General features: G+C 48.0%; 1 protein-coding gene across 6 annotated transcripts in view; it reads right to left on the reverse strand.

Annotated features, from left to right (window-relative positions):
- Positions 1–15,166: 15,166 nt before the first annotated feature.
- The window catches only part of NFATC2 (nuclear factor of activated T cells 2), an 88,235-nt gene continuing 80,148 nt past the window's right edge, over positions 15,167–23,253 (reverse strand). For all 6 annotated transcript variants that reach the window (XM_048963431.1, XM_048963427.1, XM_048963429.1 and 3 more), the window contains one exon: positions 15,167–20,414. In XM_048963431.1, coding sequence (XP_048819388.1) covers positions 20,359–20,414 — 56 coding nt within the window. In that variant the 3' untranslated portion in view covers positions 15,167–20,358. The remainder of the gene's footprint in view (positions 20,415–23,253) is intronic.

Genomic DNA, 23,253 nt, shown 5'->3' on the forward strand with positions numbered 1-23,253 from the left:
GAAAGGTCCTGTCTGACCAGGTGAATGCTCTACCTGTAACTGGGTCACACAAAGTGGGAGCACGAGGGAGGGGTGTCCCTCTGCCATGAGTGGGGGAGTGGAAGGCGGTTCCTCACTGAGGTCACACAATGGCTGCGTGGGTGCCAGATGTGCCAGAGACAGGAGATTCAGTAGTTCAAAGTTTCAGCTGCCATAAAATGATGCTTCAGAGAACCCCAAAGGCTTCCTATAGTGGGAAAGACCTCCCTTATAAATGTAGTGAGTGTGGTCTTCTGCAAGGTAGTTATAACTGGAGTGACTTTTCAGAAGTGGATGTTGAAGCACGTGTCTGAATTGGCTTCCAGTAGCACCCAAAAGTCTGTGTTAGAAAAATGATTCTGCTCTGAACTGTGATGATTTTCAGGTATCATCCCTTAAAATTTTCTTCATTACTTTTCCCCATTCTTTGTTGCAGTTTTTAATTTGATCCCTGGTGGATACAACTGACTTGATTTACTATCAAAACAAGCAACAAAGGAATTCACTTTAGCAAGGAAATCAGTGCCTTAAAAAAAAAAAGGAGTAAAAAATTCTGAAGACCACAATTTTTGGAGCATAAATGACAATGGAAGTTAACATAGGCCTTTGGGTTAAACCAAAAGCCAGCTCCATTGAACCAAGCAGAGCATTCCTAATCTGATATGTTGACAGGGACACCCCTGCCTATTCCAAAAGAGAGTTTCGGATGAAGCCAGATTGATTGCATGTTCCCAACAGGGGCTGGGCTGACTCTAAAGGAAGCTATGCAGGCCAAAAATAAACAAGATACACATGAAGTAGTTTGTGCCATCAGGAAATCTTCCAGGGGATATGTGGAGAGGAGAAGGAAAGCCAGCAGAAAAGTGGCTTAAGCTGTCTTTCCCCTCTCCTCGCTATGCCCTATCTCTGTATCTTCAGAGAAGGTAAATCGAGGTTTCCTCCCCAAGAGATCTCTCGCCCTTATCTGCACTGTCTTCAGCCCTGGTTCCCCCGGAAGGTGACTCTGTGTGCTGCTCCTTCCCTACACAGCAACCCCCTCCGTGGCAGGGAAGTGCCTCCGGAGATGCTCAGTGCCGAAGTGCTGCTCCTGCAGCTGCTGGCGTTCACGCTTGGATATGGACTCCTGTGAGAGCAGGCTGGGGCTGGACAGCCATGCTTTTCCCAGGAGCATGTGTGAACGATTTGAATTATGTTTTTCTGAAAGCAAATGTAGCCTTTTCCAGCTGCGTTTACTGCAAGCAGACACACAGTCACAGTAATTTCAAATATCAGGACAAGAAACTTTTGCATTTACATTCTGGCAAACTGGAGCCAACATTTTAATCTGCTAAGAGACCCCAGGAGAGCTGTGCTGGTGGCACACGTTGTTCACTGCTCCGTGTCTGACCAAAGTCTGACTTGAACTTTGTAATTTGCTGGAGTGGAGTCACTAAATTACACACTGCTATGAGATATACAATCCCACATGAGACACAGAGCAGCTCCTTAATACGACAGCCTTCAAACAGGCATGAGCTCAAATACCACTGCAGAGAACAAAGCTTCCCAGTGTTAGATACAGCATTAGAGGTTCTACCTCGTGAAACATTATGGACTATATTGTCAAAGGAAATCCAAGTTTGTGCCCGTAATAATAGCGTGCCTGGAACTCCCTGCCAAAGAAAAAGTCTGTGCAGCTACATATAGACAAGCAACAGCGCACACAAAAAGGAAAGCTGTAGAGTGTCTGCTTCACAAATGCAGCCCTGGGATTTCAGAAGTGCAACATATACATATGCAGAATGGAGACAGTTATAGGCTGCTTGGCAGCGCAGACCGGAGTATAAAATATGGGTCTCGGAAGGTTGCTTTATGGCCTGAACCGAAGATTTTGCAGCAGCCTTAGCATTGTGTTCGCCGTAGTTTGGAAATCAGAAATCTGCAGTTCCAGGGATGTGTGCTGCCTTCCAACTCGTATTAACATTTACATTTTCTGTGAATCTCTCATCATCAGAGTGACGGCTGTCCGGCTCACCCAGCGCTGTGTTACTGGTGGTGACAGTGGGATCACAGTGCCGTGCATTGCGGTGGCTGCGCATTACCGGTGTCTCTTGCAGCAATGACAGCTTGTGCCAAAGCAAGACACAGAACACTTCTATCTTACAGAAAACTGTTAGCACATGAAATTGGCAAGAGATGATCAATAATTGTACGTGCACATTCACCACAGTCACACTGGCTTTAATAGCAGTTGCATGTACTCATCCAAGAAAGAGGTTTTCATTAGATACGTATAAACAGATATAAATAGACATATCTGTATCTATGTAGGAATAGACAGATATGTGCATGTGTGTATAAAATGTACAAAAATCACAGCTACTTGATCTTGTCCTTTTGCCATAATGTCTGACAGAGATTTGTCCCAATAGTAATTACAGTATTTGTGTACCAAATTATTTACTCATTTTTATTTTAGGCATCAGGAAGGAGCAAAGGCAAAAATCTGAGGCCAATCAGATCCAGATTTCATCCTGAGAAGTGCAAAATATACGGCCGGGTCACTCCAACAGCTCCAGTGCAATCACTGCTCTCATCTGTTTGTAAATGTCCTTTGACTTGCTCTTGATCTTGGCAAGAAGCCTCCTAGTTGAGGCTTTGGCTCTCCACCCGAGAAGGAATATTTAGGCTAATGCGGACACTCGAATCTCTCAGTCCTCAAAGAAACTGATAAATTTATGGACAAGTTCCATTAAACAATTCTGTTTTGTGCTTATTTACTTAGAACGAGGCTGTGCATGAGGCTCTTTGTCTCCAAGGGGAGTGAGAAATGTGCAGCAGGGAGCAGAGGCGCAGAGCTGGACGTGGTGTCACCACCCACCTCTCCCCAAGCCCAGGGCTGACAGCGGTACTCGCTCTGGCCAGCAGCAATGAGGCCTCTCCAGGGAGGGAGCGTGACTCAGAGGGGTGTCTGAATCATCAGGGCTTCCCCTGGGCGAGGCTGGGCTTGTGCAGACTGCCTGTCCACGTGTCTGGGCATGGAGATGGGGAAGGAGACGTGCTTGAGGGAACGGCCCGGTTAGGGACCTTCAGCTGCAGAGCAGCCACGGATGGGAAGCAGCATGGAGGTGAGATGTGGCACCAGCAAACATTGCTCCTACGACAGTTTGGTGTTTGCATTCGGGGGCTGTTTTCACTTCACTGGTGCTGCAACCCATGGCTGCTTCCCTGCTAAGTTAACAGTGATGTGAGGACAGAAATGAGGGACTGCTGCAGACGACATTGGTCTTCTGACATTTTCGGCTGTTTTCCACCCACCCTTGATAAATCATCTCAGGCCCCAAATGGATCTGTGATCTGCACCACATGCTTGGAATGAAGTGCTAATTAAATACTTCTACTTGATGCAGACAACATTTCTTTGAGAAGACGGTAATGTGCTACAGATGCCATGCATTCCCATAGGGACAGAGGAAGCGAGCAGTGCTGGTAGGTCACCCTGCTCGAGAAGAGTGGGATGTAACACGGGCAGCTCCTGGCTGGTAAGGTTCATGCTGACACTGTGCTCATCTGGGCCTAAGTCCCTCATGTGGTCCCTTACTGTGAACACAGATGTGTGTCACAGATACCCCACGTACCTGCATACTTTGACACCTGTGCAGTAATGGCGGAGCCTGAGTGTTTGAGAGGCACTCAGTGCCCGAAGTCAAGCAGGTAACAGCTGGTGGATGGTACAGAAATGGAGATGGATCTTCCTGGGTTGAGGCCTGGCCAAGTCTGTTGGGATGACAAGGATGACAAGTAGTTCCTGGCTTGGGTTGTCCTCGTGCAGGTTAGAGCTCCATAGCAAAGGAAATGAAAGGAATTGGGTTTAGCACAAGAACTGATGTCCATTCTGGCAAGAAGAGGAAGACTGACAATCAAGCTCCAGAGCAGCTGGAAGGCTCTGCTGAAATTATTGCCGTTGAAATCATGATTAATCTTTACATTTCAGGGTCAGCAGGCACCAAGCACAGAAGAGCCAGATCACCCAGCTTTTGGGTAGGCTCACGCAGTTAATGGGCCATATGTTTGAGTCCATTTCCAAGTAAAGACTTGCAGACAAGCAGCTTGCTGCAGGCTTGAGGCCAACTCTTGCTTTGTCTTGAGGGAATATTTTGAGCAAAATGGGTGTCTTTATGGAGACGCAGGCTCTTCTCAGCATAATCTGTGCGCATTAGACAAAAGTGGCGCTGTGCATGTAGTTCAGTTTCCCAGTGTGAATCCTGAGCTTGGATCAAACCACTCTCTGGGCACAAATTACCACCAGGCCAACAGCCAGCCAAGTGGACAGAGATTGTATGTCGTGGGGCTCATCTCCTGCACACAGCATTTTTCTCTAGAGAACTAGACATCCGGACTGTCCTTTTTGTGAAGGTAAACCCTTGGGTATCTGAGAGGCTATGAGAAGTGCCTGCCCCTTCTTGAGCTGTGGTGTCAGGGATGGGCAGGAGAGAGGCTGCCCTGCAGGACAGGGTGTGCTTGGGGCATGTCAGCTGCAATGGTCTGAATGCACCCCCGGCACAAACAGAGCAAGTAGGATGGAAAAAATAAACTAGAAAATGCAATTTTCATGGAATGGTGGTTACTTCCAGGGCTGGAAAAAATCTCTGATATGTCAGGGTCAGGATGGGAAGAAAAGAACAGGATTAGGCATAGATTCCAGATGGGAGTAGAAGGACCGTGGGCCAGGATTGCCAGCTTTAATTTGTTTGTGCTAATGAGCATTTTCAGTAGGCTGCCTTATGATACATCAATTTGCTCTTTGAGATGGATCATCACCCCACTGATGGAGCTCAAGTGACAGTGATGTGTTGGTGCAGGTGACATAACATTCATGTAGGGCGTCCAGATCCCCAAGTGGCAATTCCTGTAATGCCAATGCTTTGGGGGCTTAGTGGTGATGCATTAGATCTTACATTTACAGTGAATGTATGTTTGTAAGTGTAAACTGGAGAAGCAGCTGTGCACTGCAGAGTTAATAGGTGGGAGGGAAAAGCCCTGTTCTTTCTGTTTTCATTATGACACATTTTGCTTTGAATTGCAGCCAGTGTGAGCCACTTCTGCCTGCTCACAGCAAACACAGCTTCTCACCATATTCTCCCCTGGCCCCGCAGCTCTGCCCAGCAGAAATGGGCACTCGGAGATCCCAAGCTGCAAACTGAATCCTCTTCGTTTCTCTTCTGAGGGTTGCAGGCTTGTAAATATCTGAAGTGGCGTAGTAAATGGTCTCTGCAGCAAGACTGTGCTTATTGTGTAATGTCAGAGCAGTTTTTTTTGTTAAAAGAGCAAAGCCAGCATGCCTCCTTGCTCATGTTCCTGATGTAGATCACTGTACGCTGAATTTCTGCTTGCAGTGCCCAAAGTCTGCAAGCAAAACTGAGTGGAAGGGTGTGGGGAGCGATGTCTGGTCCCACCGTGCTGCACCAGCACTCCTGCAGGCACAGTTAGCACTCAGCTGGCTCCATCTGCACTGCAGCCTTCACGTTTCTACAGCCCTGCAGGGAGAGCTGCGTCCCCACGCCCATGGCAGAGGCTGCTGGCAGAGGTGTCACCCCAGCACAGCAGCACCAGGGCAGGGCAGGCTCTGCAGCCCCACGAAGGCTGGGGGGGCACACGGGTCCTTCACTGCGGATCTGGGGATGAAATGAAGCTCTACCCAAGAGACACGGGAGGTGTGACAGTAATCAGTTATTTGGAGTAGTACAGTTCATTTATCATTCATCTGTTGTGGGCTGAGAAGGAAGTTTCAAGGTAGGATTGTTCTGTCACATGGAGGTGTTCCAGGAGCCACCAGAGTCAAAAGCAGAGTTACAGGCCATTGAGTAGCGTTAACTTTGTCTTCAGCTGAGGCTGATAAAAGAGATGGCTGGATAAGATGGAGATATCTTCAAAGCTATCATCACCAGAAATATGCAGTATCTTATTGTGTAAAATGTATGAAAGCTGCTCTTGTAAACATCCAGAGACAACTTCCATGTTTCTTTCCAGGAAGTTCTGCAGTGCTGTCAGTGCTTTTGGGGAATGGGTGCTCTTGGGAGAAAAATGGAGGTAGGAATCCAAGATGATGGAGAAAAAAGAAAAAGGAGAGAGGGGTGAGGGTGGGTGGCTCAGAGGGGAGACTTCTTCAGTGAAATGTTACACACTGAGAGTGTGAACTGCACTGCCTGCTGCTGTTTACTACACACAACTCAAAGTACTTTGGCATTTAAACAGTCATAGGTTCAGAGATGAGTCATGAGCCAGAGCTGATATTTTATCCATGGCTGTTAGCAAATGGTTTTCTAATGCAAGGATCTTTATTCCACTCTCCCTGCATTGATGGTATTTCTGTTCTCAGATTCTTTTGCTGTAGAAGACCAGTGCTTCTGGGGCTGCCCATTATTGCGTATATATATGCGTATATATATACACGTATTTTTTTCAAAGCCACACTGCCAGTCAGTATTGCAAGATGTTCCAAGTTCCCACTCCCCAGAGAGAGCTAATTAAGGGAGAGAGACACCTTCTGGCTCTGCTTCTGTAGGAACCTGTGAGATGTTGAGCTGTTGGTGGTGAGCAGGTCTGAGTCAAACCTCGTTCGGTGCAGTGTTGGTCAGGAGACGACACGTGGTTTGTATGATAGGCACAGCAAGCACCGTGAGCATGGGATGGGTGTCTGGGAGCACAAATTGGGGAAAACAACAAACCTGGTGAAGTTGTGGGTGGAAATGGATATGTTTTTCAGTGCTTCATGTTAAATTCTCCAGTATTTCTGGGTATAGCGAGTCAGAATAATCTGAGATGTGCACAATAAATAGAATCATTCACATACAATTTATTTTGATACAAACTATTCTCCCCTGCCTCAAACACAGCCAGCCACCCCAGCAGCCTGTCTGCCCCTGAAGGAACTTGTAGTGGTGATACAGGAAAAAGAAGAGGTACTTTCTCCCCGGAGAGCAGTTAAGTTTGAGAGCAGACAGCCCCTTGTCCCAGGAACGTGTTGCTGATGTGAGCTATGGACCTCAGGCAGCGGCTGGTCTGGAAGGCGCAGCTGAGGATTGTTGCTGCTGGAGGGGGAACTGACTCATCACATCATCAATTCTCCTCTGCCAGCACCGCACAAAACATCTCGTATCATCACACTCTCTTTCTTCAGCATTTCTTTTTTAAAGGACCTTCAAACTCTGCAGTGCTTTTCGCTCCAGCTGCTGTCACATGTTGGGCACTGCAGACCCCCTGGCCCCACGCAGGAGGATCTCGCCCTCCAAGCACCGCCAGGGACAAACCAGGCCATGAGTTCCTTGCCTCGTGCTTTCGCTCGTAGCACTGAGCTGCTCACCACCCTTCAGCTGCAAGAAAACCAAGCTTTCCCATCTGAGCCCTTTGGTCTTGTCTGAATGCCTCCTTTCTGTGCTGCAGAAAAGTGCTGTTCATCCCAATGGGGGTGGGATGGCCGCACAGCAGCCACGAGGGCGCGGGGCGGTCCGGGCGGTCCGGGTTTGCACCAATACTCTACTGGATGTGCCAACAACGAGTGGCTGCTGGGAGAGCTGAAACTGCTGCTTTTTTCTGTTCACATCTGCATCTGATTTCCAATCAGGCCTCGGCTGGTGAAAAGCCAACTAATCTACAGCGCTTGGGCTTTTATTTTTGTTTTTGGGGGGCTGCTGTGAGCCAAGTTCAGTACCACAGAACTAGTTTCTAATAGAGCTTTTTTTCCCCTTGAATTACAAGAACTTTTGGACGCCGATTATTTTAAATGGATCTTGTGGGAAAATCGTTACCGGCCGTTATTTCTCTGCAGCATTGCCTCTGTCTGACTGCCACGAAGGACGCGGCCGTGCCGGCTGTGGGGCAGCAGAGCCGCGCAGTGGGGCTGAAGCCGGGCCAGGTGCAGCACTGGGTGCCCCGTGTGTGTGCTGCAGTGTGATCGCAGCAGGGAGCGCTGGGAGGGCAGGAGGAGCATTTCCTGCAGGCTGTGTGCGAAGCGTGGGGCTGCCTGCGCGGGTATCCTGTCCTTGCATTTGCTGCCGTTGTGGCAGATGAAGGATTGGTGCTGTGTTGAAGATAAGGGAAAAATTGTTTAATCGGAGACTGTAACGGAACTCAAAAAGGATCCATCTGTGATTCAGCCATCTCAATCTCAGGGGGCAAATAGCGTGCTAATGAGATGAAAAATTCCTAGAGTTCTCAGGCAATCTTTTCTGTGAATGACAGCTGGACTTGTGATGGCTGTCTGCCGAGGGCCTTCTGCTGCTGCTCACCATCCTTGGTGTGAAGGCTCACTGTGTGTGTGACACCTGTGCTGGAGCTGCCAGCTGACCGGGCAGCTCCTGCTGTTGAAAGGTGCTGAACTGACAGCCTCTGCAACTGCAGCTTCCCCTCAACACATGCAAATGGCTGGGGCGCAGCTGGGTGAGGAAGAGAGCAAATTGCACTTATTCACTAAGAACACAAAGGGTACAGGCAACCGACATAAGGCCATGAGAGCCCTGTGAGCCTTTGCTGCACTCCTGAGAGCTGCACAGCCACGTGTCCCTGCATGGCAGTGCTGGCAGGGAACTCACCCAGCCGGAGCAGCCCCACGTCTGCACACACTGCCATCCCTCTGCCTTCCCCAGTTCATGTGCAACTCACCTGGTATGAATGGGAGATGAGCAACTGTAGCTTTTGCCTTGAAATTTCTTTCCCTCCTCCATGCTTGGCCTTCTGAAGTGGGCTGCTTTTTTTTTATTCTGGAAGGAAGGGAAAGTGCTGAACTTCTGTTTACCTCATTTTGTTTGAACAGAGCCCTGTGTGTTAACCCTCCTCCACACAATGAAACTCTGTACAAGTGAAAATTGGCTGAGTGGGTCCTTATTCGGCATCGTTCATCGCCATGGCATGGCCCCATGCAAATGTGGCAGATTTACATCGGTAAAACTGAGGAACAAAAACAAAAGGCCCACCATATGAAGGAGGGGCCGATGTTATTTATGAAGTGCCAGGAATGTGCTGAGGATGAGATGAAGATCCAGCAGCCCGGCCCTTGGCGTGGTGGCAGGGTGACACACAGTTCAGGGCCCCCAGTGGGCATCAGCATCGTGGTGCTCTACCTCTGGGGAATGCCTGTGGGGCCTCCAGTGAGCACAGACTGTGCAACTGCTGCAAGAAATTGTGTTAAAGGAAATAGTTCTATTTTGTGATGTTGGCCCGTGATGTCAGAGGTGGGCGTTGGTGGTGTGGCAGTAGGGCTGAACCTTCCCACCAATGTCCCATTACATCTTGTTGCCGTGTGACAGCTGGCAGCAGAGGGGCAGTCTGACAGAGTGGTGTCTGACATGGAAGTGCTTATGGAGCAAAGGGAGGAAACTGAATTCCCCTATGTGGAAAAAAAAGGCACCCATTGACATTCATCAACAATTGCTGGATGTTTATGGAGACCAACCAGTGGGTGCTGGCACAGTGAGGCTGTGGTGCTGCATTTCAGCAGTGGTGACACTGACAGTGGTCACCTGCACTGGTGCAGCATGAAGGCTCCTGTTCATCGCTGGTGAAAATGCACAGCTAATGGTGATGACTACATTGAAAAATAGTGTTTTGTAGCTGAGAATTTGCTCTGTCAATTAGTGGTACTGTGCTCCTTGTATCTGTTGTAGTTTGCATGGAAATAAATAGGAGGCATTACTTGTGGAGTGACCTACAAATGTTTAAAGCCCCAGGAGCTTCACCAAACCAGGAAACCCCCACGTCAGTTCCATGTCTCTGTGTCTTACTCACTTTTGGCTGCAGTGGTGTCAGCAATGTGTCCCACTGGGGGAGCTCAGAACCGGACCTCCCTCGGTTCTGCTGAGCATCCCAGGGCTGCAGCAGCACTGCCCAGCCCTGCCAGCCCTGCCCAGGCCGTGCACTGGGTGTGTGCAGCACTGCATTGCACTGCACTCATTCACAAATTCTCAACTTCTTCATAGCAATGGCAGTTTTTGCTCAACAGCCCACTGCCTGGCCGTGAGCGTGCCTCAGCCCTTTCCCCGCATCCTGGTGGTTTTTGTTAGAGGAGGAATTGCATCTCTTGGCACCGTCTGAGAGGAGAGTTCTTCTGGTTTCTGAGGCATTGCTTTTCAGTGAGTGTCTCCAGCTGCAGCACACCCCTGCAGTCAGGGCACTGACTCATCCTTTTCGCCATCACTATAAATCTGTTTTCATAAACAAAATTAAGTGCACTGTGTTTATTCGTTAGGGAGATTTAAAGTCAGATGTCTCTCAGCAACCAAGGAAAATGCTTCACGGGATGAATCTCCCCTCCTTCCCCCCCTCCTTTTCTCTTTCTACGGCAGAACAAAACCACTGTGGGATGCTGCCCCAATGCTGTCAGCGGCTCTGTGCACACTGCGGTGCTGCTGAGAGCAGTGCTGAGTGCTCCGCTGGGGCCCATCAGAGCCACGGCTCCAGACATGGGCACTTGGAGATACACAGAGATGGGCAGGAAGAAATGGCTTTAAGCCGCTCCATGTAGGCACAGTGCAGCTGAGAGATCCCAGCTCACCAGGCAGAGCAGAGCCACCCTCAGCCTACATGTGACAGATGTAAGGTTGTCTGGGGCTGCAGCTGTAGAGGGACAAAACCTCTGAGCTCTCATAGAGGCTACGTGCAAAGGAAAGCAGGAACCAAGAGTGGTGCGAGGTGGCAGAATTCAATTAAACTAATTAATAAATATGCCCCTGTAATTCATGCAAGTTTTAACTCCAGTGCCTCGGTTCTGCATCTTGGACAGCTGTAGTGTTGCAGAGGGAGAAACGCAAAACGCTGAGGTCTGGAGCATCTTTAAGACATAAATTCTAACTGAAGCTTGTATGCGAACTGTTAAGTCCCAGCCTGAACCACTGATTGAGCACCTGGGGAAAAGCCCTGGTCAGCACTGGGAGCACAGGTGAAGGCAGTTCAGCTGAGTGGAAGGGGTGGAGCCTGGCTGCACCTCTCTTAGACCTCATTTAAGGGCTGACTGCGGTGGGGAAGGGTCTCTGGTTGAAGATCCTCCCCTTGTGGAGCACTTTCTGCAAGCTGAGATCTTTGGAGACTGGTGAGCACCTTTACTTTGCCTGTGAAATACCATCCTCTCTGTGCTGGTCCTTTTGCTGTTGTGTTCCTGTCCTGCCCTTCCACCCTGTTCATCTTTCAAATTGTGACAAAGCTGAAGGAAATGAACTGGATCAGAATGAGCAGGTCTGTACAGGGTCGTGTTCTGTTCATATCAACCTGCTCACACAGGTTGACTCCCTCATGTATGTTGCCTGTTACTGTGCTTGTCAGAGTTCTCCTTTGACAGAGTACCACTGCTCCCTTGGAAATTTGGTTTATGCTATAGAATCCAAATCAGGGATTGCAAAGCATCCCCTGTCCTGAGCTCGTGCTTCCATCTAGATTGCTTTAATCCTGCAGAGCAGAATTTGTCAGAAGAAGAAACCCCTGAAGCAGCAGTGAGCAGCAGCAGGTATAATCTCTGCATCTGGGAGAGGAAGGAACCTCATCCCTTAAAGAGTGAGATCTGGGGCTGAGCGCTCGTTGACAAGGCCACATTATCACAGAGTGGAAAACAGACCTTGAATATCTGCTCCTGACAACTCCCCAGTGCTGTCTTTTTAGCATGCAGATTTTGTGCCCGTTGAAGAGGAAATAAGCGTGGAATTTGCTGCCTTTGCAGCAAATGTAGGAGGAGGTATTTTGGCCAGTCCTGAAATCCTACTTTCTACCACATACCACAAGTGAATACCTTTTACTTTTGAGGGAGCCATAAATCAGAAACAAAGGACAGCAGAATAACAGGGTCATGTTTCTCCTTCTCTGCACCAGGTACCTGGTGCCAACAGCAACAATGTTAACGTGAGCAGTGGTTTCTGTGCCAGGCCATTGCAGGGGCCAGCAGTGCGGCAGCTGCTCACCTTTCGGTGCCTGGAACCAGCCCACGTTTGCCAGCCTCCAGTCTTCCTCTGGGACTGTTCCTCAGTACATGATGGTTGCAGCCTACCAGAACTTTGTGAATCTGTGTGTTTGCAGCCCCGAATACTGATGGCACCGGGCTGCATTGAAGGCTGGCAGTGGGCAGGGAGGGATCGTCCCCTTTAGCTCTGCTCTCCTGAGGCCCCATCTGGAGCACTGTGTCAAGGCCTGGGCCCCCAGCACAGAGAGATGTGGGGCTGCTGGAGGAGGGAGGGCACAGGGATGCTCAAAGGACTGGAGCTCTTCTGCCATGGAGACAGGCTGAGGGGACTGGGGGTGTTCAATATGCAGAAGGGAAGCTTCCAGCAGGACCTCACTGCGGCCTTCCACTGCTTGAAAGCAGGGAGACCGACTTTTTACCAGAGCTGATAGTGGCAGCACAGCAGAGCGGCCGTTGTCTGCACCCATCCTTCCCATGCCCACATTCAGCAGCCACAGTGGTGCCCAGCACTGCCCACCAGCCCAGCTGAGGCTGCCAGCTGCTCCCAGTATGGTTTTCCCATCTGTGAAGTGGGGCTGTTGGCTGACGGGGGTGTGCAGTGCTGGCAAAGCTGGGATGTCACCCACTGCCACAGCAGCTGTGCAAGCACCAGTTTAATAGAGCTGCTGCAGTTCTTAATTAATATTTTATAATAGGAGAGGCAGCACCCACTCTGATCGCTGGCTGCACAAAGTGCAGCAGCAGAGCTCAGCCCGGGGAAGCCCTCGGTTTTCTTAGCAGGGAACCGAGCGGTGCGGGGCGGCCCGAGCTGCGTGGAGGACAGAAAAACTTGGCTTTCCACACAACACAGCGGGCGCAGGCATGACTCCCTTCTGCTCTCGGCACGGCGAGAGCTGGGGAAGGAGGGCTGGGAGCCGCGGCGGGGCCACGGGAGCGGGGCGGTGCGGGAGCTGCCCTGCAGGTGGCAGCGAGGCTCCGCTCCGCACGCAGCCGCGCCGCCCCGAGCTCGCTTGTCGCTCGGAAGGAGCACCTGAAGAGCCGGTTTGGTACCGACAGCGCTTCGGCCCCAGCCCGCCGCAGAGAGAGCAGCGCTGTTTGAGGCGCAGCGTTGTGATCCCCTTTCCGTAAGGAAGAGTAGAAAATGTAAGAGGTGTGGGTATGACTCAGTTGCGTATATTCCTCCCATTTATTTCTTATGTTATGTGGCCTTTTTTAAAAGGTAAGTGAAGCCAGAATGCTTTCGTGCAATGCCGTGTGTATGCAGACAGTGAGGATCCTGATTTACAGCATTGTTTTAGAATTGGAAAACTGAAAAACAATAGGAAAGGTACTTTGCTGCTAATGCCGGTCTGAGCTGTGCGGCAGCCACTGCAACTCAAAGGAAAGGGCTCTGTCTGTGTCCTTCCCCTTCAGCAAATCCTAACATGAAAGCCAAGAAATTAAACAGCTGCCGGCCTCGGATTTCAGCGCTCCTCTGTGCCGTCCCCATCAGCCTCCCAGGGAGGTCTTCATGGCTCTCACAGCTTCCAGCGGCGTTACAAAAAGCAACCATGACAAATTTACTTGTCTGGCCCCTTCATGTCAGCAGCTTCCATCCCCAGCATGTACCTGGGGGAGGGTCACAGCGGGGACCTTGGTATCACCAAGTGCCAAAGGAACCCCTACTTCTGCCCTGCTTTTAGCTGGGCTTCTCTAGAAACTGACACGCTCTGAGTCTCAGCCCTGCTCGGTAAGCTTGGGCCTCTGAGTCTGCTTCATTCAAAAGCCATAGTAAGCTCTGGGTGTTGTGGCCATCAGGCTGCAGTGCACAAACACATCAGTGTCCGTGCATCTGCAGAGCACAGGCACTGCCTCTTCTCCATGCACTGCTGTGTGCTGCCTGGCTGAGCAGGGGCAGGGCAGGTGCATGGCTGCACACTGCTTCCGAGCAGCCACCTGAAGGAGACGGTGGGGATGCTTTTAGAAAAGAATCTGGCATGAAGCTGAAGGGCAGCTTCTAAAATTGAGTAAATTGCATCCATATTTAAAAAAAAAAAAAAAGGAACTTGTAAGATGCGTATTTACACAATTGAGCATGCGAACAAGCGAGTCCTCGTACGAAACCCAGATGTTCATTAGAAATGTGACTTGGTCTCCTTTGCTGCTACCACAAGAAGTAAAATGGGAAAAAAATCAGCTGTGCTGAAGGGGCATAAAGGAGTGAGCAAAGTCTACAAAATCCAGGAAATTTCCTGTTGAGGCTAAAAATCTGGGGTACCGTTGCAGTCTTTTCATTTGGACCAAAGTTATAAATTAAAGCCAGGCGTCAGCTCAGGTGCTCAAGTTCTCAGCCCTTAGCTGTGGAATTTCCAGGTTAAGTTACTTAAATTTTCCTGTTGCTGAATAAAGCTAAAATCCTGCGTGCTGTATATTTGCTCATCGTAAAATGTTCTCCCCCAGCCAGTAACAGCTTCTTTGCTGGCGAAGCCTTCCTGGTTTATGAGCTTCCCAGCCTTTGTATGGGGCACTGCGAGTTAAGAGCTTCCACATGGCTCTTTCTCTGAGGCTTCTGTGAATAAGCAAAGCAAAGTACTTGCTCCATGTCCAACAAATGCATCAAATATGGTTTGAAATCTCTGTTTTTAAACGCGAAGGATAATATTGATTTTGTTAAGGTAAATGTCTTTAATCCTATGCTCTGTAAACTCGACTCTTACTGAGACATAATGAGCTCTGGGCATCCTTCCAGAGGTACGAAAATGCATCTTTAAGTGTCTCCAGTAGAGAAATGCAGAACAAAGATTTAGATGACGAAAAATTAAAGAGAGCACATCCCTGTCTCCAAAAACCACGTACTGCTGGGGAAGGGCATTTACTCATTATTATGGATGAATGCAGTAATGAGAGGGAAGCCCTGCAGAGTGCCTGTTGGCGGGGGCTGTCTGCTGCTTTTTGCTGGGGTGGCAGTGAGGGGTAGGGGTTGAAATGAGGAAAAGCAGGCAATAACAGCAAATGAAGTTCACTGAGGCATCGCTGTCCGAATCAAACTCATCTACAGAAGTGGAATGGGATCTCAATTCAAGGGGATGCCAGGCATCTCATTTCCAAGGAAGCAGTGTGTGCTCTGAGAGCCTTACGTGTCATTGTATTCTGGGGGGAGATGGGGACACGTGTGTGGGATCACCCCCTGGGGATCTGATTGTCAAGGGAGAGAAAGGGGTTTAAGAATACACCAAACGCTCGTGCAGCAGATGATATCCTCTCATTTATTGCTAATCTACCACAGTACAGGCAATATATAAAAATATTTTACAGACGATAGCAAAAAAAATTACATTGGAGGTTAACCATGTTGTTGTAGGAATGTAAATGATATGAACTCTTCTTTAGTTCTTAAAGTTAGGCTTTTGAACAAACAGTTTGATTAAAAAGACATCTGCTAGAATGATCTGAGAGATGATTGCTTTCTTGCATGTGTATCTGCTAACGGGGCTTTGCACAGAGAGTGTCTGCAAGGAGACCTGCGTGTCCTGAGCCAGGGGAACACATCATCATCTCACACACACACACAGGTCCCAGCCAGGACGCAGCAGTGCCCCTGTCTGGTACCTGGCTGTGCATCCCAGCTCTCACCACACTGCTGTGTACAGGGACTGGCAGCGCTGCTACAACAGCTCTTCAGTCCTTGCAGCTTTGGAGGAATGACTGCTCATCCCACCAGCTGGTGACACGGAACATTATTCATTTGGTGACTCAGCCATTCTAGAACTTTCTGCCCCATTTGGCTGTTTTGAGCGATTGGAAAGAAACGTGAGCTTTTTCCCCAGGTGACTCGTTTGATCTGTTAGAATGTCAGCATCTTCGCTTCAATTTGCACTGCGATGTTGGTTTGGTCCCAATTTATTTATTTCTGTATATCAGGAACAAGGAAAATGGCAAAACGAATGGCTCTTAGACCAGATGGGTTAGATACTGAGTGCTGGTTAAAGACATTCCTACCGACTGGCACTGCTGCACTGATAAAAGTAGCAGACGTGAAAGACAGATGCCAGCTTCCAACAGGTGGATTACTCTTTCTGAACTGAGATGAATAAAGGATTGTCACTCCCCGTGTGTCACAGTGGGCACTGTGAGGTGCCTCACACACACACATGGAATCAGTGTGATGTAAACAGTGAGGAAAACAGTCAATTTCTGGGGAATCTGCAGTTCACCCAAATGCCATGTGAATAACCAAGAGAACTGCAGGTAAATGGGAACACCAGGTGATTTCGTGTGGTGGAAGCTTTATGAAGATGCGAATCAATTCAAAATCTGAAAATAAGATGAGAGTCGTTTTCTTGAATCCCATCTGGCAGGTAATTGTTCTCTATTAGAAAGCAGTTTGGAAAGAAATGCGGGGACAAAAAGATTGAAATATTTAGAAATGTGCTTCAAAAGTGTTTAAAGTTGTCTTTGAGGTCTTTGGAAAATGGATCAAATGTGACTCTGGGGGGCAATAACGATTCCACAACAATTGCATAGAAAATTAATGCGCATCAACAAATGAAGATCCACCCTTCATAAATACTATCCTTAATTCAAAAGCCGTTGCATATTTGGCCAGACCAAAAGCATAGACACATTTTTTGGTAAAGATACGGATTACAAAATACATTGTAAAAACATGCTAGCTAATTTGAGAACCGTTTTAGATATGTTATAAAGCAGCAGCATTTTATACAATAGAGAATAACATAGTGCTGTTTCTGGAAATATTCTACATTCAGAAAATGCCGTATCCCTACAAGAAGAATGGAAGTGATACATATTTACATGGATACAAACAAAGCAAGTGCAAAACCCATGGCTCTTCTACATTCTTTCTCCCAGGAACAACACGTACATTAGACACCTTCATCCCATCGCAGCTCAGATCTTCCACTTTGCTTATTCTCATGGAGAAAAACGAAAATGGGACTTCGTATTTCATTGCCTTCACGAGCAATTCCTCTCCTGGCAAACTGTGCTTCCGACACTCATAACTGACACAAAAACATCTCCCTGGTATCTGTCCACTCCCATTCCACTCTTAGACTGTTTACACGTCGTGAACGACGGTTTTATTTTACGCATTCATATATTTGATGCAGACGTTTATAGAAGCTCATCCTGTACTTGCAGCCAAAGCTCGGATGGAAAAAACGAAGTATAAAAATGCACACGCACAGAAAAAAAGAAAGAGATGAACTTTGAGTTCCAATGAGCCCCACGTACTTCACATGGTATAACTCTGATGGAAAATGCATTAGAGTTGTACACCCTGCACACAAGGAGGCCTTTGGTACAATGGCAGGAAGGCACTGTGGTGAAACATTCAGATAACTGAGGAAAGACAGAATTTCCTCATGTGCAAATATGGCTATCATCCAGATAAAGTGAGAACAAATTGCTCACAGAATGGCATTAACTCTTCCGAGGTTAATCTAATGCTTCTACAGAAAGAGAGCGAGGCGTGTTATGCCACAAGTATTAATACTGCAGAACACTGCTCAGCGAGAACAGGAAATAATTTAGTACTGCGTATTCTGAAGTTCTTCAGCCTAGCTATATATCTGTAACACATCAGTTTTCTTTTTAAAAAGAGACAACAACGTATGTCGCTATGTCTGAGGATACTCCTTCTCTCCAGAAATAAATATAAAGTGGTTAAAGCTGTTCTATGTAACTAACGGTGGATGTAAAAGCAGGTAAGAGTAGCACAGCCTGACCTGACGTAGCTGTAGATAAAACCACTAAAATGTAGTCTATATTATGTACATCATACGAACCCTCGCTCCAGCAGCTGGCTTTGTGTGGCAGCAGGTCTGCGCAGCTGCAGCCAGCTGTAGGACTGGTGTGTGTGGTCAGAGAGAAGCACAGATGGATGTGTACACATATATATATAACCATCTACTCTTACGTGGTTATAGTATATAGACAGACATGTATATGCCTCTACCCTAACACATGTCCAGATTAGTATCTATGCCTTTAAAAAGGAGGAGGAAATACAGCTAGTGCAAGCATGAGTAAAGCACTTGTAGCATATATTAAATATATATATATAAACCCCTCTCCTGCTCTCCAAAGCAAACTGCCCAAAAGAACAGCCCAGAGCAGCATGCATCCGACCTTCCAGTTCATGCTCAGGTGAGGGCACATCCTGCTCAGGAGCCCTGCAGGGCTTGGGGTCAGCCTGCGTGGCTTCTGCTGAGGGCTCACTGCCTTCTGCAAGGCTCCATGCCTTCTTGTCTGCTTTATACGGCTATGCCTCAGAGCAACAAGGGGAGAAAGATGTTTAAATGGTCTCTGGGGGACAAAAATTGACAAAATCAGTCAACAGCACAAACACACGTAGTGCAACTGCATGCTGCAGGGAGGGCTGCTGGGGATTCGGTGTGTGGGATCTGACGGAGGGCACTGCCATGGCCAGCTGTGTTCTGACAGCCACCAGAAAGCAGCAAGAGCTCCCGTCTTGGAAAGAAGCTCACATTCTTTGGTATTTCATTTGAGATCCAGCAAAAGAAATGTTTCTGTCAGTTACCTGGGGACTTTGGTTTGCTCTGAATGGATTTTTGTTTTTTTTTCATTTATCCTGTCTTACCCTTAGAGGTTGGATCAGGGAAAACTAGATGGCCATTTCTGGTCCTTCCAAGCCAAGAGACCCATCTGGGCTCTTTTGCTCAGCTGCGGTAAAGAATTTCTGACAGGCAACTGTTGGCATTAGCAAGTTTTCAAAATGAAAAATCCATTAAAATGCATTAAAAATACATGATGGGTGGTAGATTTCAACAATATGGCAGGTTAAAAACAATTGAAAAAGTGGCTCATCTGAGGCGTGTGAACCAGCTGAAGTGCTGTGCAGTATAAATGCTGTTTAACAATAACTAAACTATGCAGAAGGCACCGCAGCCTCAGTTTTATTCCTGCAGAAGGCTGTGGGATTGGTGCAAGCATCTTTCTTGCAGTACTGGGAACAAACCAGGCAGCTGCTCTGCTGGTCTTCAATATTCACATGACCCAGTGGCTGCTGTGAGCACGTGGGCACACTGCTGAAGTCTGCTGTGAAGCAGCTGAGAACAGGGCAGGTTTGCTGTGTTTTCTACGAGTTCAGGCTCAGCGCCCATAACAACGCAGCTTTCCTCATTCACAAACCACTGCTGCCCACAGAGCAGCAGCCTCTTACTGCAGAGATCAGTCACTCCAGGTGTGCTTTCATCCCACTGGGGTACCAGAGATGCACTGAAATCTTACAAACTTGCTAGCTGTACGGCTGCAGGCTGCAGGTAGCTCTTACTGTGATTAGCATTTGTCAGTACATTGCATTCAAACACACAAAGCAAAACCTTGCATGCTACCTCGCATGGAATTTTAACCTTTCCAGAAGCTGCTGGTAGCTTTGCAGTGCTGAAGATAGAGTATTATAAGTGTATACTTTTTCTTGAACATACACCTTCTGTGAAATGCAATTATTTTCCTCTGCAGCTTGTGTGGTTAAACATTACAGCTGCTACATGAGACAAGGCACCAGCCAACAGTGGGCTCTACATGAGAAGAAACAGCAGCAATTTATTGGGGAGAAAATACGTAAGATGTGTTCGTATGCTGCCTAAATGAGGACAGGTCATAAAATATTTGGGTTTACTGTGACTCCTGTACATTCATCTCTGTTTACGTGGGTTTCATTTACCTTGAGACAGGTGTAGCAGCTGCTGAACTGCTCTTTTTACTGGCTCTCCAGAGCATCCTTCTCCACCAAATCCCTGTTCAATCTGACAAGAAAAAATGGAGAAAATTGCCGGATTCTGTTGACGTCTACTGCTTGAAATACTGATCATGGTGCTCAGGGTGAGAAAATACAACCTCTGCTCCCAGACTGGATAAAGGCAGAGTGAGCATGAGCTGCCTCAGTTTCCTACAACAGAATTTTTCAGAAGGGCTTTGCGACCTGGAAGGCAAGTCATTGTTAGTGAGCTGCACAGCGCTGCTCTTTTACGGAATATATTACTCTTTCTTCCCTTGTTTCCCACCCCACCCAAATAAAGACTAATATATAACCTCCCTTGCTTTGTGTGGCCTTCAGGAGTGCCATCTTACTTCTCCCTTATTCTGAGATAGATGCATCGATACATAGCTAGATTTTTGCAGCAGGCTTGAAGTGTTTCCTCAGACAGATGCTCTGTTACATGAGAACAATGTGATCTTTGGACGAAAGGAAGGGTGCCCTTTTCCATGTTTACAGAGAGAGGTGGCGAGTTGCTTAGTCAAGGCTGTCAGCTTGATGCCAGTACATTGTTCCTTGCATTGAACTGGTGCCTTGAGATGAACAGCTAAGGAAGCAGGAGGTTGCAGGGGCACTGGAAGGATCTAAGAGGTCAGTTATGGAAGGATTTGGTAGAAGCTGTCTCACAAATCTTCTTCTATGTCTGATTTCTGGCAGGGAGTCCAGAAAATTCCTTCCTGATAATTTCGTTAACTGTGAAATAAAAGAAAGAGGAAGAAATGTTAAGAGCACTTCAAAGTCACGGGAAGTAAAAGCAGTCCTTGGGCAGTCTGCCGTTAATTCAGAACATCCTCTCTCTATTCTTACTGTAACTTCGTGATTAAAACTAAAAAAAACATCGGCCGAATAATCCATGCCACACACTTTTGTTAAGCAAGAGGGAAGGAGAGGAGAGAGGGGGCTGAGGTGGTGTTCAGCATGCTTCAAGTGCCACAGAAACACAACTGGCAACCTGTTCCATGTCCCCGGCACACACTGCATCCCCTGCGTAGCACAGCCCTCTGTCACAGACAGCTCCTTCATCCGGGCAAACTGAAACCAAGGTGTAAGCATCTGAACACTGTAACATTTCTGTCTAGGATGAAATGAGAATATTCTGAATAGAGAAGGGCCTGACTTGGAGGAAATAAAGTGGGTAGTGCTGAACAGACAGAGGCTGCAATTCAGCTGTTGGCTTTTTTGTGTTTCTTTTCTTTTGAAACACCACCGGTGCCTCTATTTGGTCCACACTTTTGTTCTAGTTTGTTTGCAGACTGCAGCAGAAACAAATTTCAATGCACTGCTCTAACAGTCTGAGAGGCTGGGACAGGTTTGCCAGTAAGGCTCAACAGAAGGCACCCAATCACTTCATTCTCTGTTTAAAACAACCTGAACAACAGTGCCAGGTCCCTCGTAGCACAACTTTTCTATCTAGGCAGCGACTTCGTTAGGAGAGACCTAGAAGATGAGTGCTTTGGTGCCAAACTCCGGAACTGCCTGCTTTGGGACTCTGTTTCCATGCAGCTCCTCAGTGCTGCATTCACTGGGGGGATCCTCCATTTGGAAACTGCTTATTTTCTCTAATAAATTTGTCTAAAAAAAATAAAAAATAATAATAAAAAAAAAAGGCCGAATTTTCTAAGGCTTCAGACTCCAAATCTAAATTATTTTTCCCATTGTTATTTTGATGCTAAGCCACAGACTAATTCAAAACAAAGCAACTCCTCACCCAAGCTGACTGACAGGTATGCAGCTGTAAGACTCCACAATTCTACAAATAAACAAGAAACGTTTATGAGAAGTGGCAGTTTATCGCTATTATAATACTGTGCCCAATCTCTGGGAGAGCACATGCAATAATTTTTAAGAGGTATGGCTATTAGTTTGAAATCTCTCTATAAGCAGTGGAACTTATCCCAGAAAAACATAAAATATCTGCTTAATGCGAAGCTCCACGCTGTCACTGTACAGCGCCGCTGCGGCTGCCTGCACTCCTCACGGGCTAAGAGCTGCCCTGGTCCCTGCTGCGTGCTGTGACACAAGGACGGCCCTTTCCACCCTCCGAGCTCAAAAATCCCTGTGCAAACAGCCTGGATTTCAGCTCTTCTTTCTCATTGTAGCCAGGAGACGCCTGATTCCAACCAGTCGGTGCCTGCTGCAGAGCACACGTGCCAAGAACAGCCTGCCCTCTCCTGCTGCCCAGCTTTCTGCTCCGCCCCAGCCGGCGGGGTGCAGCCGCGCGCACGAAGCACATCACAGCCGCGCTCGGTGTGCTGCAGTGCCAGCAAGCAACCAGAGGGAGGTGAGGTTGGTCTACTTTCAGGCCGAGCCCTGCTGCGGCTCAGTCAGAAGAGCTTCCTGTTTGCTCTACCCAGGAAATGAGAGGAGCAGGTCTTCAATGGAAATTTTTCAGCGTCTCAGCTAAAAATAGCAGTGAGGTAAAAGAAGTGGGCACCCACTCTCACAGGGTCATTTCCTTTCTAAAAACGAGTGGGCTGAGACTGCAGGGCAATTTATTTATTGACGTGCCAGCGTTCCAAAAATGCTGTGCAAGTTTCCTTTCTTCTAATGCAGCCACAACTAATGGAAACATCGGAGCCAACAGTCATCTTGGTCTAAGAAGGGTTAATGTCAGGTGAAGGCGCAGGTAATTAAATTGGCTTGCTACGCCTTCTGTGGGGTCCCTTCTTGGTTCTGCTTCCCAGGCTGAGCGTGATGTGAAGTGAAAGCAGCAGCAGCAGACCACGAGCCTACTGAGGGCGGTCCAGCTCACAGCCCCAGGCAGCTGGGACGGTGCAGCGATGGGCTTACCCAGCCTGCAGGCTTCACTTTCCCTCCTGCGTGCTGCACTGGAGGTCAGCAGCAGGTTTTGTGGGCTGAGGTTATAGAGGGACAGCAATCTGAAAAGAGCTCCAGTTGCAGCAGGACGGTGTGGAATGCAAACTCTGTGGAAGTGCTGCAGGACCACGCTCAAGTGCACAGCTGGGTTCCCTCTGTGTGAGCTGCTGCAAGTTGCAAATTGGATTTTTGTTGTTTCTGAATGATTATCATTCAGTCCCTGTTATCAGTTGGCCTCAATGCCCTGTAGGCACCCTGAATTCCTGCTAAATCTATGTGGCACAGGGAAGGAGGGGCGGTTAAGGCTGGGCTGTGCTAGTGCTCCAAGGGAAGGCTGTGTAAATCCAACAAGGAAAGTCCCGATTTACAACCAGAGCCCCTTAATCCAATGAATATATGCATGTTTGGAGAAATGGATTCCAAGACTGCTTGGAGTCACTACCACATAGTATGGTGGCATCACTCATCTCCAGATTTTGGGAGCACGTGGATCCAGACTGAGGTGTAATCTCAGTGACTTGGGTTTCAATAGCAGGGTAAACAAAATGAGCAAACTGAGATGTATCTACACTTCAGAGGAAGCTGAGATCATGCTATTCTGAGATCCCACAGATCTCCTTTCAGTAACATGGTTAAAATGTCTCTTAAGTGTTAGAATCACGGAATTGCTTGGGTTGGAAGGGACTTTAAAGCCCATCCATCCAGTTCCAACCTC

Source organism: Lagopus muta, chromosome 16 (assembly GCF_023343835.1).
Source record: "Lagopus muta isolate bLagMut1 chromosome 16, bLagMut1 primary, whole genome shotgun sequence".
Lineage (NCBI taxonomy): Eukaryota > Metazoa > Chordata > Aves > Galliformes > Phasianidae > Lagopus > Lagopus muta.